Raw genomic sequence first — 15,308 nt, 5'->3', positions numbered from 1 at the left:
GCCTGTGGGGTCCGTGTGGGTGCCTGTGGGCTACCAGTGAGGGGCTTGGGGAGGTCTGAGCTGAGTGGCAGGAATGGGACCTCGTGAGGTGCCAAACATGGGGAGACAAGTGGGAGGGAATGGGGGTGGAGCCTGAGGTGACCCAGGGTCACAGAGTACCCGGGGTTCCTGGGGGCCTGAGCCCCCCTAGTAGGACCCTCAGATCTCATGGAGGGATGAGGGCCATGCTGCCTGATGGACAGGGAATGACGGGGGATCCACCAAGGCGAGGGGTGGCCGGGCCAGCTCCTCCCAGGGCAGGAGAAGATGAGAGCAGCAAGCGGCTGAGGACGGGAAAGGGATGTGTGGGCCAGGTCCCGGTTCTGGGGGAAGAGGGTGCAGTGTCAGACCTGGGGTCCCGGAAGGGAGAGTCCCAGGCATTGGGCACTGACTTCTCTTGGTGGAAGCTCAGTGGCCCAGGCCCAGTGCTGGGGGTCCCAGGAGGGTCTCTGCAGGGCCTGGGTGGTGAGGGATCGGTGGGAAGTGGTGGAAAGCGCCCACCCCCCCATTCCTGGGGCTGGGGGCAACAGGACAAGACCCAGATCTGAAAGGTTGTTTCTGCAAGCTGTGTGTTACGCCAGCATTCGTGACCTCCGGAGGAGAGGATTTCCATCCAGGGTCAGAGATGAGGTTTGACAACTTGGAGCTTTTTGTGTAGCAGAGTTTCTTTTAAAGCAGAATAGAGATAGGGAAACTTCTGACATAGACATCAGAAAGTGAAAAGTGAAAGTGAAAGTCGGACAGTCGTGTCTGACTTTTTGTGATCCCATGGACTGTAGCCTGCCAGGCTGCTCTGTCCATGGGATTCTCCAGGCAATAGTACTGGAGTGGGTTGCCATTTCCTTCTCCGGGGAATCTTCCTGACCTGGGGATTGAACCTGGGTCTCCTGAATTGCAAACAGATTCTTTACCAACTGAGCTACTAGGGAAGCCCCTAGACATCAGAAGGGGACAGGAAAAGAGAGCCCCCTTGCTAGTTTCTAGCAAGGTGTTTTATGTCTGTTAGAAAATTATTAATCAGATAAGAGAGACAACTCAAGGCTGAGGGAGTTTCACCAGACCCCTCTCCCACAATAGAAAGGATGACATGAGGTGTGTCAACCCCCAACCGTAAAACAATTGACAGGGAATACTGGTTTGTTGAACCATTATCAGCCCACGGTTTGAAAAAAGAAAAAAAGTTAATCTTAGGTGGAACCATTTTGAAGAAAGGCAAATTCTAAAGCAAATACATAGCTTCCTTAACATAGCTTAAGAAAAACATTTCCATAAGAAAAAACACACTTGTTAGTTCCAGGCAGGATGTCCGCCACTTATTTCCTCCTGCCTCTTGGGGACCTCTGGCCTTCCTGCCTGTTCCCCTCTCAGACCCACCTGGGCCAGTTCTGGTCCAGGCGCTGAGTCGACGATGACGATGACGGCCCACTGGAGGATGGGTCACGGGGTCCTGGGGGTGTTGGGAGTTGGAGGTGGAGGAGGGCAAGAGGTGTGACCTGGGGGCCCTGCAGGGGTACCCCAGGGGGGCAGCATCCACGAGGCTTGGAGCTGCAGGTAGTGAGGGTCAGAGCTGCTTGTAGGACTGGGTGCTGCCATGGGTCTGCAGGCTGAGGTCTTTCAAAATAGGCAATGCGTCAGGTTACCTGGTTCTAAACCCAGGGCTGCTTAGAGATTCTGCAGAGAAGCCCCGCCCCCTCATCCCCACCAGCCCCTTCCCATCCTCGTCAGGAAATGCTGAATTCCCTCTTTGTGCCCATTTAGTGTTTATTTATGCAAACACAAACACATGTGAATTTACGTTCTTCATTCCTTGACACTACTTAAACAGAGCAGATCGATGCTGATTTTTGTTTCTATTTAACGTGTTAGCCCCGAGGTCTTTCGCATCAGCGTTTAGAGAGACTCCTGTGCTCAATTGCTCAGTCATGTCCACCTCTTTGCAACCCCATGGAATGTAGCCCACCAGGCTCCTCCGTCCATGGGATTCTCCGGGCAAGAAGACTGGAGTGGGTTAGAGAGACTCCTACGTAATGTATATTTTATTCACTTGTCCTTTCCCTGTATTTCCTTTACCATTTCATTGTGAAAATGAGACACATTCAGAAAGGTGCGTGTCCTGAGCGGCCATCTCCCCATCACAGCATCCTCCTGACCCTGACCCCCAGCCCCAGGGCGGCTCCATGGTGACCACGACCCTGCCCATGATTCCCACAAGAGGTTCAGTTTTCCCTGTGAGCTGATGTTCAGGTCAGCAGGGTCACATGTGCCCTCTCAGCCCCGGGTGTGTCCTGCACAAGGCTGTCCTAGGGTGGTGCCTGGCTGAGCCTCAGCACCCCAGTTCCCTCACGGCCCTGTGGCAGTTTGGAGGAGCCCAGCTCTCACTGCTGACAGCAGAGTGTATCCTCAGGTCTCTGATGCTGGGATGGGGCAGAGCAGGTGAGCATGGTAACAACCAGGTCAGAAGAGACTCTCACCTGTTGCCTGTCTGGGAACCGTTTACCTCCACCTGAGAACAGGGTCCCTGAGCAGCCACAGCCATGGCCTAAGCATCCCCACTGACTCACAGCCCCAGGGTGTTAGCTGGCCTGAGGTAGCCCCTGGAGTCTTAGGCAGAGATACCGCAGGTGACTGTGGGTGATTCAGGAGTGAAGTAAATGCCAACTGTCCCACCATGAGACACTGTGGCTGGTTGTTACGTAGCAGGAGCTGACAGATACACTTCCCAACACCTCAAACTTCTGCTACATCTGAGGTTGACTGTCTTGTCATGTTAACGATGGATTTCCTTTTCTGTGGTCTCTTCACATGTGTAGCCTGTTTTTCTGTTGGGCGCTAGTCTGTCCAGTCCTAAATATCCATCAACCTCCAGCTCCTTCCCAGGGGCGGGCTCTCCCCACCTCAGCTGCTCCTACTACGGCAGCCTCTGGCTTCCAGGACATTCCCAGTAAAAGTAATTTCAAAACATCACCACACCCTGAAATTCTTTCCAGACAGGCTATGCACATGGGAAAAACAGAAAGTCTGCATGCACTTGTTAGGTAACCATGCAGAATATTGAGAGAAAATGATGTAGAGTGTCTGTCCTCTTGGAGCAAGGCAGAGAACCCAATACTTTATAGGGAAATTAAAAACCTGTTTTGGTAAAAGACATGATAATCAGAGCAAATGTCAGGATCCTATTTGTAGTTACTATCGACCAACACAAAAGCTCCTACAAATCAAACCAGCAAGGGCAGTGTGCTAGCAGGGTGTGGTGGGTGTGCTTGTCTGTGTGTGCAAGCACATATGTGTGTTTGTGTGCAAATGCAAAGAAAGTTCCGAGAAGGTCCCCAAGGGGTGAACTCAGGAAAGAAGGTGAGCTGGGATGCAGCGTGGAGTGTGGGGACAGGAGAGGGGCCAGTGCCAGCAGCCTCAGAGGCTCACCTGGGGCCTGCCTGGGTGAGCTCACCTTGGGCAGCGCAGTGGGTGGGGAGGGGTCCTTCAGGCCGTATCGGGTGGGACTGGGTTCCTTTCAAGGGGCATTCAGAAGAACTGCAAGTGGGTTTTTAAAGGCACTCGGCAACGGCACATCCGAGGGTCCTGTGCTCCCTGAGGTGCAGTGTCTCCCTCATGACTCCTTCATCTGCTCCTGTTTGCTTCTCTGAGGCAGCGGTATTAATAGATGCTCACGATCGTTCCTTTTGTCAGCCCTCCTGGAGATGTGGGCGCTTTCCTCTGCTGGCGCACCGGCCTCTGCCCCTAACTCTAACTACCCCCAGCCCACTGCTCCTGATTCTCTGCGTCTCTGGGGGTCACCCCTTGGCTGCCTTTGCCATTTTCTCCCATGTTGAGGGGCTGGGAGGTGAGGCATGTGGGGTCTCTCCAGGTGGTGGGGGGTGTGAGGGTGAGGTCAGCTTAGAAACACAGGGCCTCCCCCTCCTTTCCCACAGCCTTGGCTCAGCTGACCCCCCTTCATGGTGGGCACCCAGCAGGGGCTTAAGCCTCAAGCCCAAATGGCTGCTGTTGAGCTGTGGGATGGAGGGGACAGTAATGCAGAGGCTGAGGGGGCTAGTGAGCAGCGGTGGATATGCGGCTGTCACGAAGGCCTGTTGTGAGGAAGCATCAGGGAGAGGAAAAAGGTGTAGACGCTGGTGAAGTTATGGTAGTGAGGGGGTGTTCCTGAGGGGACTATGGGGAAGAAAGTGGCTGAGGGACATTAGTAAGGGGAACTTAGTGAGGAGATGTGGGGGCCTTTACTGCAGGGATGTTGGGGATGTGACTTTGGGAAGAGAGGTTAGTGAGAATGTTCGTGTGGGGTGTCCCTGAGGGCACATGGTGAAATGTGTGAGGGCTATTAGTGTGGGGATCTGCTGAGGATGCCTTAGTGAGGGACACTGGTGATGGGTGGTTTGTGAGGGATGAATGTGAGAGGGTGTTACTGAGGGGACATTACCGGGAAGCGTTTTTGTGGGGATGTTGGTTTGCAGACTTTGGTGAAGGATGCCTCTGAGAGACAATGTGAGGAGGTGTTGGTGGGGAGGCTTGGCTGAGGAGACATCAGTGTGTGGATGTGGGTGACGCGATAATGGTAGAGACAGAGCTGGGTGCTAGTCTGGGGTCACTGGTGAAGAAACTGTTGAAGGAATGTCTATGAGAGATGGAACTGGAAGCATATTCAGTTCAGTTCAGTTCAGTTCAGTTGCTCAGTTGTGTCTGACTCTTTGTGATCCCTACAGACTGCAGCACGCCAAGCTTCCCTGCCCATCACCAACTCCTGGAGCCTGCTCAAACTCATGTCCATTGAGTCAGTGATGCCATCCAACCATCTCATCCTCTGTTGTCCGCTTTTCCTCCTGCCTTCAGTCTTCACCAGCATCAGGGTCTTTTTTAATGAGTCAATTCTTTGCATCAGGTGGCCAAAGTATTGGAGCTTCAGCTTCAGCATCAGTCCTTCCAATGAATATTCAGGACTGATCTCCTTTAGGATGGACTGGTTGGATCTCCTTGCAGTCCAAGGGACTCTCAAGAGTCTTCTCGAACACCACAGTTCAAAAGCATCAATTCTTTGGCACTCAGATTTCTTTATGGTCCAACTCTCACATTCATACATAACTACTGGAAAAACCGTAGCTTTGACTAGATGGAACTTTGTTGGCAAAGTGATGTCTCTGCTTTTTAATATGCTGTCTAGGTTGGTTATAGCTTTTCTTCCAAGGAGCAAGTGTCTTTTAATTTCATGGCTGCAATCATCATCTGCAGTGATTTTGGAGCCCAAAAAAAGAAAGTCTGTCACTGTCTCCATTGTTTCCCCATCTATTTGCCATGAAGTGATGGGACCAGATGCCATGATCTTTGTTTTATGAATGTTGAGTTTCAAGCCAGGTTTTTCACTGCCCTCTTTCACTTTCCTCAAGAGGCTCTTCAGTTCCTCCTAGCTTTCTACCATAAGGGTGGTGCCATCTGCTTATCTGTGGTTACTGATATTTTCCCTGGCTGTCTTCATTCCAGCTTGTGCTTCATCCCGTCTGGCATTTTGCATGATGTCCTCTGCATAGAAGCTAAATAAGCAGGGTGACATATACAGCTTTGATGTACTCCTTTCCCAATTTGGAACCAGTCTGTTGTTCCATGTCCGGTTCTAACTGTTGCTTCTTGACCTGAATACAGATTTCTCAGGAGGCACATAAGGTGGTCTGGTATTCCCATCTCTTGAAGAATTTTCCACAGTTTGTTGTGATCCATACAAAGGGTTTGGCATAGTCAATGAAGTAGAAATAGATGTTTTTCTTTTTGAGAAATTCTCTTGCTTTTTCTATGATCCAACAGATGTTGGCAATTTGATCTCTGGTTCCTCTGCCTTTCTAAATCCAGCTTGAACATTTGGAAGTTCTCGGTTCATGTACTGTTGAAGCCTAGCTTGGAGAATTTTGAGCATTATTACTTTGCTAGCGTGTGAGATGAGTGCTTTTTCCATGATCCAGTGGATGTTGGCAATTTGATCTCTGGTTCCTCTGCCTTTTCTAAAACCAGCTTGAACATCTGGAATTTCATGGTTCACGTATTGCTGAAGCCTGACTTGGAGAATTTTGAGCATTACTTTACTAGCGTGTGAGATGAGTGCAATTGTGCGGTAGTTTGAGCATTCTTTGGCATTGCCTTTTTTGGGGATTGGAATGAAAACTAACTTTTTCCAGTCCTGTGGCCACTGCTGAGTTTTCCAGATTTGCTGGCTTTTTGAGTGTAGCACTTTCACAGCATCATCTTTCAGGATTTGAAATAGCTCAACTCGAATTCCGTCACCTCCACTAGCTTTGTTTGTAGTGATGCTTCTTCCTAAGGCCCACTTGACTTCACATTCCAGGATGTCTGGCTCTAGGTCAGTGATCACACCATAGTGGTTATCTGGGTCATTAAGATCCTTTTCGTATAGTTCTTCTGTGTATTCTTGGCACCTCTTCTTAATATCTTCTTCTGTTAGGTCCACATTGTTACTGTTCATTATTGAGTCCATCTTTGCATGAAATATTCCCTTGGTATCTCTAATTATCTTGAAGAGATCTCTAGTCTTTCCCATTCTATTGTTTTCCTTTTCATTCTATTTTTTCAGTGTATTTCTTTACACTGATCACTGAGGAAGGCTTTCTTATCTCTCCTTGCTATTCTTTGAAACTGCATTCAAATGCATTTATTTTTCCTTTTCTCCTTTGCCTTTCTTTTCTCTTGCTTTCTTGGCTATTTGTAAGGCCTCCTCAGACAACCTTTTTGCTTTTTTTTTTTTTTTCCTTGGGGATGGTTTTGATCACAGCCTCCTGTACAGAGTTCCAAACCTTCATCCATAGTTCTTCAGGCACTTGTCTATCAGATCTAATCCCATGCATCTATTTCTCACTTCCACTGTATAATCATAAGGGATTTGATTTAGGGCATACCTGAATGGTCTAGTGGTCTTCCCTACTTTCTTCAATTTAAGTCTGAATTTTGCAATAAGGAGTTCATGATCTGAGCCACAGTCAGCTTCCAGTCTTGTTTTTGCTGACTGTATAGAGCTTCCCCAACTTCAGCTGCAGAGAATATAGTCAATCTGATTTCGGTATTGACCATCTGGTGATGTCCATGTGTAGAGTCATCTCTTGTGATGTTGGAAGAGGGTGCTTGCTATGACCAGTGTGTTCTCTTGGCAAAACTCTATTAGCTTTTGCCCTGCTTCATTTTGTACTCCAAGGCCAAATTTGCCTGTTATTCCAGGAGTCTCTTGAAGTGTATTAGTGAGATGACATTAGTGAGAAATGGTGGTGAGAGAACATTACTGAGGGGACATTTTTGAGGGAACACTAGGAACTGTTAGTATGGGAAACTAGTGAGGAGACTAGTGAAGGGTGTTACTGAGGGGATGTTATTGAGGGACATTAGTGAGGGGACAGTGAGGGGGCGTTACTGAGGGGACATTACTGAGGGGACATTAGTGAGGGGGTGTTACTGAGGGGACATTAGTGAGGGGGTGTTACTGAGGGGACGTTAGTGAGGGGTTGTTACTGAGGGGACGTTAGTGAGGGATTGTTACTTAGGGGACGTTAGTGAGGGGTTGTTACTGAGGGGACATTAGTGAGGGGGTGTTACTGAGGGGACATTAGTGAGGGGATGTTAGTGAGGGGTTGTTACTGAGGGGACGTTAGTGAGGGGTTGTTACTGAGGGGACATTAGTGAGGGGGTGTTACTGAGGGGACGTTAGTGAGGGGGTGTTACTGAGGGGATGTTAGTGAGGGGTTGTTACTGAGGGGACATTACTGAGGGGATGTTACTGAGGGCATGATGCTGAGGTGACATTTGTGTGGGCATTGCTGAGTGATGACCGGATGTTAGTGAGGGGACATTCATGTGGGATGTTGGTGTGGGGACATTAGAATGGTGACATTGGTGAGGGTCCTTGGTGAGGGGATGTTTGTGCAGGGCTGTTGCTGAGGGGTGCCGGTGGGGGGGCCTTAGTGGGGTTATTCACGAGGGGTGTCTGTGTGGGGACACCAGTGAGGGGATGTGCCTTCTAGAGACAGGAGTGTGGCTGGTCAGGCCCCTATGGACACTTCGAGGGCCTAGACTCTCCGGGTCGACTCTGTCCTTCCTGTGGGGAGTGGAGTTGGCAGCTGTGACATCCATTCAGGCTGAGGGTCCTCCTCAAACACTATGTTTTGGTCCTGGAATAAGGACGTCATTCCTAGGTAGGTGGACCCATGGCCTTGTGCACACTTTTGTCGCCTGGGAGTCACTGGGCTCCCACGAGGACCTGGAGTCCCAGCTCATGGACAGTTCATGCTGGCGATGCCTGCTGGCGCCCCTCACTGTCCTGTGGGTCCTGTGGCCACTCTTTGGGCTTCCTTTTGTGACCTTTGCCCCAAGTGAGCCCATTTGGGTTCATCTTTGCTGGGTTTCCTTCACTCATGTCCACTGCTTTCAGGGGAGAGGATCCACATCGAGTAGGGTTGGGTGGGGGTGAGCAGGCAGAGCGGGAGGGCCCTGCAAACCCGGCCTTGCTAGAGGTCTGAGGGTGTCCTGTGTGTATGGAGTGAAGGGCCTTGTAGGAAACCAAAATATCAGCACATGTATGTGGCAGGGAGTGAGTCTGGGGGTCCCCCAAGGGCTGAGAGCTGGGCACGTGGGGCCTCAAAGAACAGCCCTGAGAGGGAGCTCTGCCCTTGTCCTCTGGGGAGGTTGGGGCCCTCAGGGGAGAACCTGGGGGATGCCAGTGTGGCAAGCACGCTGCAGCTCTCCAGGGTGGCCTGCGCCCTGGAAGGAACCTGGCCCCCCACTCACCAGCATCACAGAGAGAGAGAGAGTGTGTGTCCTTCCCTCTGCAGAGGGGACCTGTGCAGGGCCCAGTGGGCAGAACTCTGGAGACCCGGAGGGAGGGACCCCAACCATCCCCTCCCCTCCACCCTGCCATGACCCCTGGAAATTCATAGGCACCAGCACTGTGCTCTGAGACCTGGGGCTCTCTTCTCTGTCCCCTGCTGGCATTTTGTTGGGTTCTCTAGGGGGAGAGAGGGGCGGAGGAAGGGAAGGTACTTGGTAGGATATCCTGCCCTCTAGCTGCAGGCTACACAGGCAGATGAGGAGAGGTGGAGTGAATCAGTCTCATGCCCCCTCCCCATGTTCTGAGCCAAACTGTGTCTCTCTTCCCCAAACTCCCATGTCCAAGTCCTAGCCCCCACCTCAGAATTTGACCTTATTTGGAAGTAGAGTTATGGCATCTGTTATTAGCTGAGATGAGGTCATCCTGGGTGGAATAGGCCCTAATCCAACATGACTGCGTCTGTGCACGAAAGGGAAACGTGGACACACATGGGCTGGGAGAACAAGAGCCTTGGGGGGATGGTGGCCTGCAGACACCTGGTCAAACGCTGGCCTCCAGACTGTGTTTAAGACCCCATGTTGAGGCCCTTTGCTAGGCCAGGCCCTGCAGATGATAAACAGCCCGGGTTTAAGAGGGCACTTCCCAGAGGGTGAACTTAAAAGACCTGGGTGTCTGAACACAAAGTCACCGAGGCTGCCAGAAAAAAACCGCCTCTGTCTCATTTCTCCTATCTATATCTATTATCTATCACTGTTAAAATCATCAATATACCCATCAATCAATCAATCAGTCTACCTATCATCTTTTTCTATCACTTATCTATCTATCCTCTGTCTCTATCACCTCTCCATCATCTCTCCACCATCTATCTCTATCCACAAATATCGTTGTGCAAACACCAACAAGTGTCCCTAAAGCACTCTGGCCCTGGTCTGGGGACAGAGTGAGACTTCATCAACCAAGTACATTGTTTTCAGCCCAGAGTCAACTAGAGAGGTGAATTCTATGGCTCAGGCCATCCTGTCCCTTGGGAGTGTGGTGTCTGGAAGGACTTGAACGTTGGGAGTTAAGGGAAGAGAGACACAGTTCAGCCCAGAACACGGAAGGACACGGGGCCAGGCCCAGCAACATCTCAGTGCACAGAACAATCCGGGGTCCCCAGCGATATGATCAGTCCTGGGGGTTACGTGAATCCCTATTGGTACAGTCACTTGGAAGCTGGGGAGCAAGAGGGGTCAAAGCCTTTATTGGACTGGGGTGTGTGCACACAGGGAGGTATGGGGCCTGCTATCACAGCTCATTCTGATGGGGAAGGTGACCCCTGGAGACCTGAAAGCGGCAGGGGGGCTGTTGGGGCTGGCAGAGAGCCTTTGCGGGGCAGGGGTGGGGGGGGAGGATGAGTCTGTGAATGAGGCTGGGCTGAGGGAGGTCCACTGGAGAAGTGCACCCCAGGAAGCCTCTGGGGTCCTGGGAGGGCATAGTGGGCAGGGCCAGGGCAGATGATGAAGAGGGGAGGAGGGCTGGGGTGCCCGGAGCTATGGGATTCCCAGTAGGAGCTGGGTGGGCCGGTGTCCTTCACTCCTGACTTTATACCCATTCGTGGAGACTCATTCCTCAGCGGCTGGACCTCTCAGTGGGGTCGGAGTAGCACCATGGACAGGAGGACAGAGCCCGTAGGGCAGGAGTCACGGGGCTGGGGCCCGGGGCCTGGTGGGGGTGTGGGCTGGGGGAGGGGGTTGCTAGCAGATCCAGCGGATGAACCTGTCGAAGAAGCCGGGCTGGGCCAGGCTGTCGTAGTCTTTCTCGCGGAAGACGGCGGCCGGGTCGCCCAGGCTGATCTTGGAGAGCACATCCGTGTCCACATCGCTACCCACGGCCACCACGGTGGGCACCACGTTCTGCTTGCGCATGGAGTGTACTGCCTCATCCAGGCTGTCGTTGCCTGTGACGCCGTCGGTGAGGAACACGAAGGACAGCTCCGCGTGGCGGCGTGCCCCAGCCCGAGCGCCTTGCACCACCTGATTGATGGCCTGCACGATGCCCGTGCCCACGTGAGAGAAGGAGTTGAGGTAGCGCGCGCTCGCCAGCGCCTCCTGAATGACGGTCAGGTTGGAGGTCAGTGGGAAGGCCACTTGCTGCTCACGTGGGCCCCCGAACTGCAGCAATGCCACACGTGCGTTGAGCGGGTCGTCGTCCCTGCGCGCCAGGGTCAGCCGTCGGGACACCTCCTCCACGAAGCGCCGCACCTTGTGGAAGTTCTGCTCGCCCAGCCGCTCAGAGCCGTCCAGCAAGAAGACGATGTCCACTGGTCGCTGTGTGCACTGGGCCACGTACAGCTCTAGGAGCGAGAAGGGGTGGTGCGCGGGCGACCCACGTGAGGCCCGGCGGCCCGGCCCCTGGAGCGCCCGCCGGGCCACGCCCCGCGCTGGCCTCTTTACACTCACCCCGCCCACAGGAGCACTGAGACGCTGGAGCTTCCCCCAAGGCCACTCCGGTAGGGAACTCCCCCACCTGACAGCGCCCAGGACGTTGGTGCAGACTCCCACCGTCTCCCTGAGACCGACACCATCTCTTTTGGTTGTGCTGCCACCAGGAAATGTCCCCAACCCCGAGACTGAGGGGTCCCTTTTCACTCTACCAGCACCATCTCTGCCCAGCAGCCTCCAGGCCCTCATGGGAGGGGTCCATAAAGCCCCCTTTTTTGACCCAAGAATTGGATACGCCCCCAAAGGATCACAGTCCATGGGAAATGAGGGTGTGACTGTGTAAAAACAGCTCAAGAAGATCCTCAGACTCAACGACCTGCCTCTGGCCAGATTTCTCCAGGCTTGGGAATGTTAGAGAGAGGGGCCCGTCAACTAGATGAGGCTTTGATAGGCCAGTTGGCATAGCTGTGGCCAGGACACCCTTGCCCTCATCTGGGCAGTCACCAGCCTGGACATGCTGGACAGTGTGCGGGCAAGATTGCTGCCAGGCTGAGGCTAGACCTAGGGGACATGCCACTACACAGGCTGAAAACCCACTCCACACACAGGAGGGACCACAGGCTCGGTCCCCATCCATAGGCCAGGAATGTGCAGCCAAGCCCCTCCCCTAGCCACTGCTGAGATCGCAACTCTAACCACCCTGGGGGCTCAGCGTGGACCAGGCTGGTCCTTCCCACCTGGGTCTAGCACCTCAGCCCTTGGTCACCCCTCCTGACCTGGGCAGAAAAGGACTCTGGTCATAGCCCAGGTGTGCTGATCCAGGGCTGGGCACACAGGGGTGCCTGACCCTTGGCAGCAACCATGATGGGGCAAGGTCCTGTTTGGGTCCTGTAGGCACCAGGTGACCCCCACCCCCCTGTGCCACATGGGTCACCCTCAAGATCCGGCGAGCAACCAATTCACCCCAGCAAGCCGCTGACCACAGCACACACTCAGGTACCTTGCTTTTCAGCTTTTATAGAACGTCTGAGATGATCTCACAGCACCTGAAGGACACGCTTGGGTGTGTCCTTGGAGTGCTGCTCCCAGCAGAGGAGCGAGGGTTTCAGTAGATTTTTTTTTTCTTTTTTTTAAGGAGCTTATTAATGATGCAGCTTATCTTGGTGGTGGTGCAGATGAAGAGCAGCTTCGAGGTGGACTGAAACTGCCCAGCAAGCTCCCTCTGTGTCCCTGGCAGGCAGTCTGAGATGTAGGGACTGGTGGTGTGGGCAGGGGGAGTTTCCTCCATGTCTCAGCCAGGGGACAAGAGGACTGCACAGGGGCCCTGGGCACAGGCCAGCGGGGAGTCGGGAGCTGGGTCGTCTGTGAGGCTCTGCTGGTCTCTCTTTCTTTAAGGCCAGATAATGGCCCCTGAGAGATCCTAATCCTGGATTCTGTGACTGTGACCTTATATGGCAAAAAGGACTTTGCAGATGGAATTCAATGAACAATTCCCTTGAAATGGGGGGGACTATCCTGGGTTATCTAGCCCTAAGTGCGACCACAAGAGTCCTTGTAGGAGGAGGCAGAGGGGAAGGGGAGAAGTCTCATGACCACAGAGGCAGAGAGGGGAACTGGAGAGGCAGGAAGGACCCTCTCTTAGAGGCCCAGGGGGTGTGTGGCCCAGGACACCTTGACTTTGGACTTCTGGCCTCCAGACTGAGAGAACAGCTTCTTGCTGTCTAAAGCCTGGCAGTGTAAGGCAGGCAGCCCCCGGGAGCTCATGCAGCCAGGTGGGGCTGCACCCTGCGGCTTTAGCACAGCGCCAGCGCGGTCTCAGGGTCCCCCACGATGTCCCTGTGCACCAGTTTAAAGGTGTCAATGAACAGGTCCATCCAGTCCTGCCGCTCGTTTCCTGTGGCGAACTTGGCCCGCTCCGCAGTGTAGACCAGCACAGCCACCAGCTTGGAGTAGGCAGCTGGGTCCTGTGTGAGCTCCGTGGCGTTTAGCAACTGTTGGATCAGGGGGATGGTCCTGGGGAAGGAGACATCCGGGCCCTCTTCCGTGCGGAGGAAGGTGACCGGGGGCTCGCCGCCAGGCCACGGTCCATCTGCGGGGGATTCCAGAGAGGCCTTTCAGGGATGTGGTGGGTATGAGCATGCCTCCGGCCGCTTCTCTCCTCAGAGACGAGGAGGGGCCAAAGGCTCAGCCAGGGGTTAGATGAGGAGCCAGGGAGGCTGCACTGTTGGCCCTGAGGGCCAAGGCCAAGTAAGTGGGGCTTCAGGGAGCCCCGAGGAGATGGAGCAAGAGCTCGAGAACTGCTAGACTCTGAGCACAGATGGCTTCTGAAATGGACCCGGCCTGGTGGCTGCTGACAACTCAGGGCCCTGCCCTGGGAGCGCCTCAGCACTGCCAGGAGAATTTCCTGCCTGTTTCAGCCCTACCCGGTGCTAGGCAGGTGACCCCTGAAGCCCCTCTGGAGCAATTTCTTTAGACAAATCTGCCTCGCCCTTTAGATGTTAATCTCTAGGCCCAGAGCCATCTCCGAGGACCGAGGAATAATCGCTCAGAGAGCCTCTCGCTCTCTACCCACCCTGTCCCTGGGGAGGTCAGGGCCTACCCTCTGGGTCCAATGGGCCCAACGCCTCCTGTCCTTGGGACTGCCTCGGCATGTCCAGTTAGCTCGTCCAGGTGGCCTGGCCCATGGCCCCACCCCTGCCCTGCGCCCTTCCTTCAGGCCCCAGTGTTCCAGAGCCCTGGCCTTGGTGTGGGGAGCAGGGCTCAGGCCTCCTGGCTCTCCTCCCTCCTACAGCAGCTGTCGTGGAGCAAAACCTGCCTTTGCTGCCTTTGACTGGTGTCCAGCGTTGTTTGATGGCGGCTTCATGGTTCCGCCCCAGCTGAGTTGCCACCCAGCTCAATCCAAGCCCAGATGTGGCTGAGTCTCTGGGTGGACGGGGCCACTTGGCCCAGAAGGTCCGGGCTGCACTAGAGCGGGCAGCATCCCCCTGCGCCTTGTCTGCTCAGCCCTCAGCATGCTGGACGGAGTCCACTCGTGTCAAGGAGCACATTCTGTAGTTACATCTGGTCTCTTCCTCTCTGGGCACAGTGTCTAATTTACTTGGAAATTTAAAATCATTTTAAAGGAAATGAAGGACTTCCCTGGTGGTGGCTAAGATGCCACAGTCCCAATGCAAGGGGCCCAGATTCAATCCCTGGTCAGGGAACTAGATCACACATGCATAATGAAGAGTTCAAATGCTGTAACAAAGACCTAGCATGCCACAACTAAGACCCAACGCAGCCAAATAAATATTAAAAAAAAAAAAAAAAAAGAGGACAAGGTGGAAATTAAAAAAAAAAAAGGAGAATGAGGGTGTGAGTTTAGTGAAAGGAAGAGTTAGGAGAAGGGAGAAGGGGTCTCTCAGGGGTTTGTTCCCTTTCACTCTCAGGTCCTGGAGGCTCAGGAGAAGTGAGATCACCAAGCTGGGGACCAGCATCACTCTAATATCAAAACCAAAGACATCACAAGAAAGGTCACACAGCTCTGTTCATCTCTCATGAACACAGATGCAAAGATCCTCAACAAAATACTAGCAACTGAATCCAACAGTCTGTATCCATGTGTGTTCAGTTGTTCAGTCATGTCCAACTCTTTGCGACTCTGTGGATTGTAGCCTGCCAGGCTCCTCTGTCTATGGGATTTTTTTCAGGCAAGAATACTGGAGTGGGTTGCCATGCCCTCCTCCAGGGGATCTTCCCAACCCAGGGATCGAACCTGTGTCTCCTGTATTGGAAGTGGATTCTTTACCCACTGAGCCACCAGGGAAGCCCAACAGTGTGTGTGTGTGTGTGTATACACATGTATATATATTACACACCATGACAAAATAGGATCTATGTCAGGTCTGTAAGGCTGGGTCAGCATTCAAAATCCAAAGACTCTACCTCATGATGTTGACAAGCTAAAGAAAAAACACCACCCGATCATATCATAGGTGCAGAAAAAGCATCTGACAAAATCCCACACGTGTTCATGACAGACT

At 53.2% G+C, this 15,308-nt stretch overlaps 1 protein-coding gene across 3 annotated transcripts in view; it reads right to left on the bottom strand.

The window, feature by feature from the left end:
- Positions 1-10,086: 10,086 nt before the first annotated feature.
- COL6A2 (collagen type VI alpha 2 chain) overlaps positions 10,087-15,308 on the bottom strand; it is a 31,223-nt gene continuing 26,001 nt past the window's right edge. For 2 of the 3 annotated variants that reach the window (XM_006047049.3, XM_025293032.2), the window contains exon 28: positions 10,087-11,198. In XM_006047049.3, the coding sequence (XP_006047111.1) occupies positions 10,600-11,198 (599 nt within the window). In that variant the 3' untranslated portion in view covers positions 10,087-10,599. Of the gene's footprint in view, positions 11,199-12,283; positions 13,376-15,308 lie in introns of those variants that run through there. The other variant, XM_044947838.1, reaches the window with a different exon arrangement.

This window comes from Bubalus bubalis, chromosome 1 (genome assembly GCF_019923935.1).
Source record: "Bubalus bubalis isolate 160015118507 breed Murrah chromosome 1, NDDB_SH_1, whole genome shotgun sequence".
In the NCBI taxonomy this organism is placed as follows: domain Eukaryota; kingdom Metazoa; phylum Chordata; class Mammalia; order Artiodactyla; family Bovidae; genus Bubalus; species Bubalus bubalis.
The sequence above is the reverse complement of the archived record's forward strand: the minus strand, read 5'-3'. Positions and strand labels throughout refer to the sequence as shown.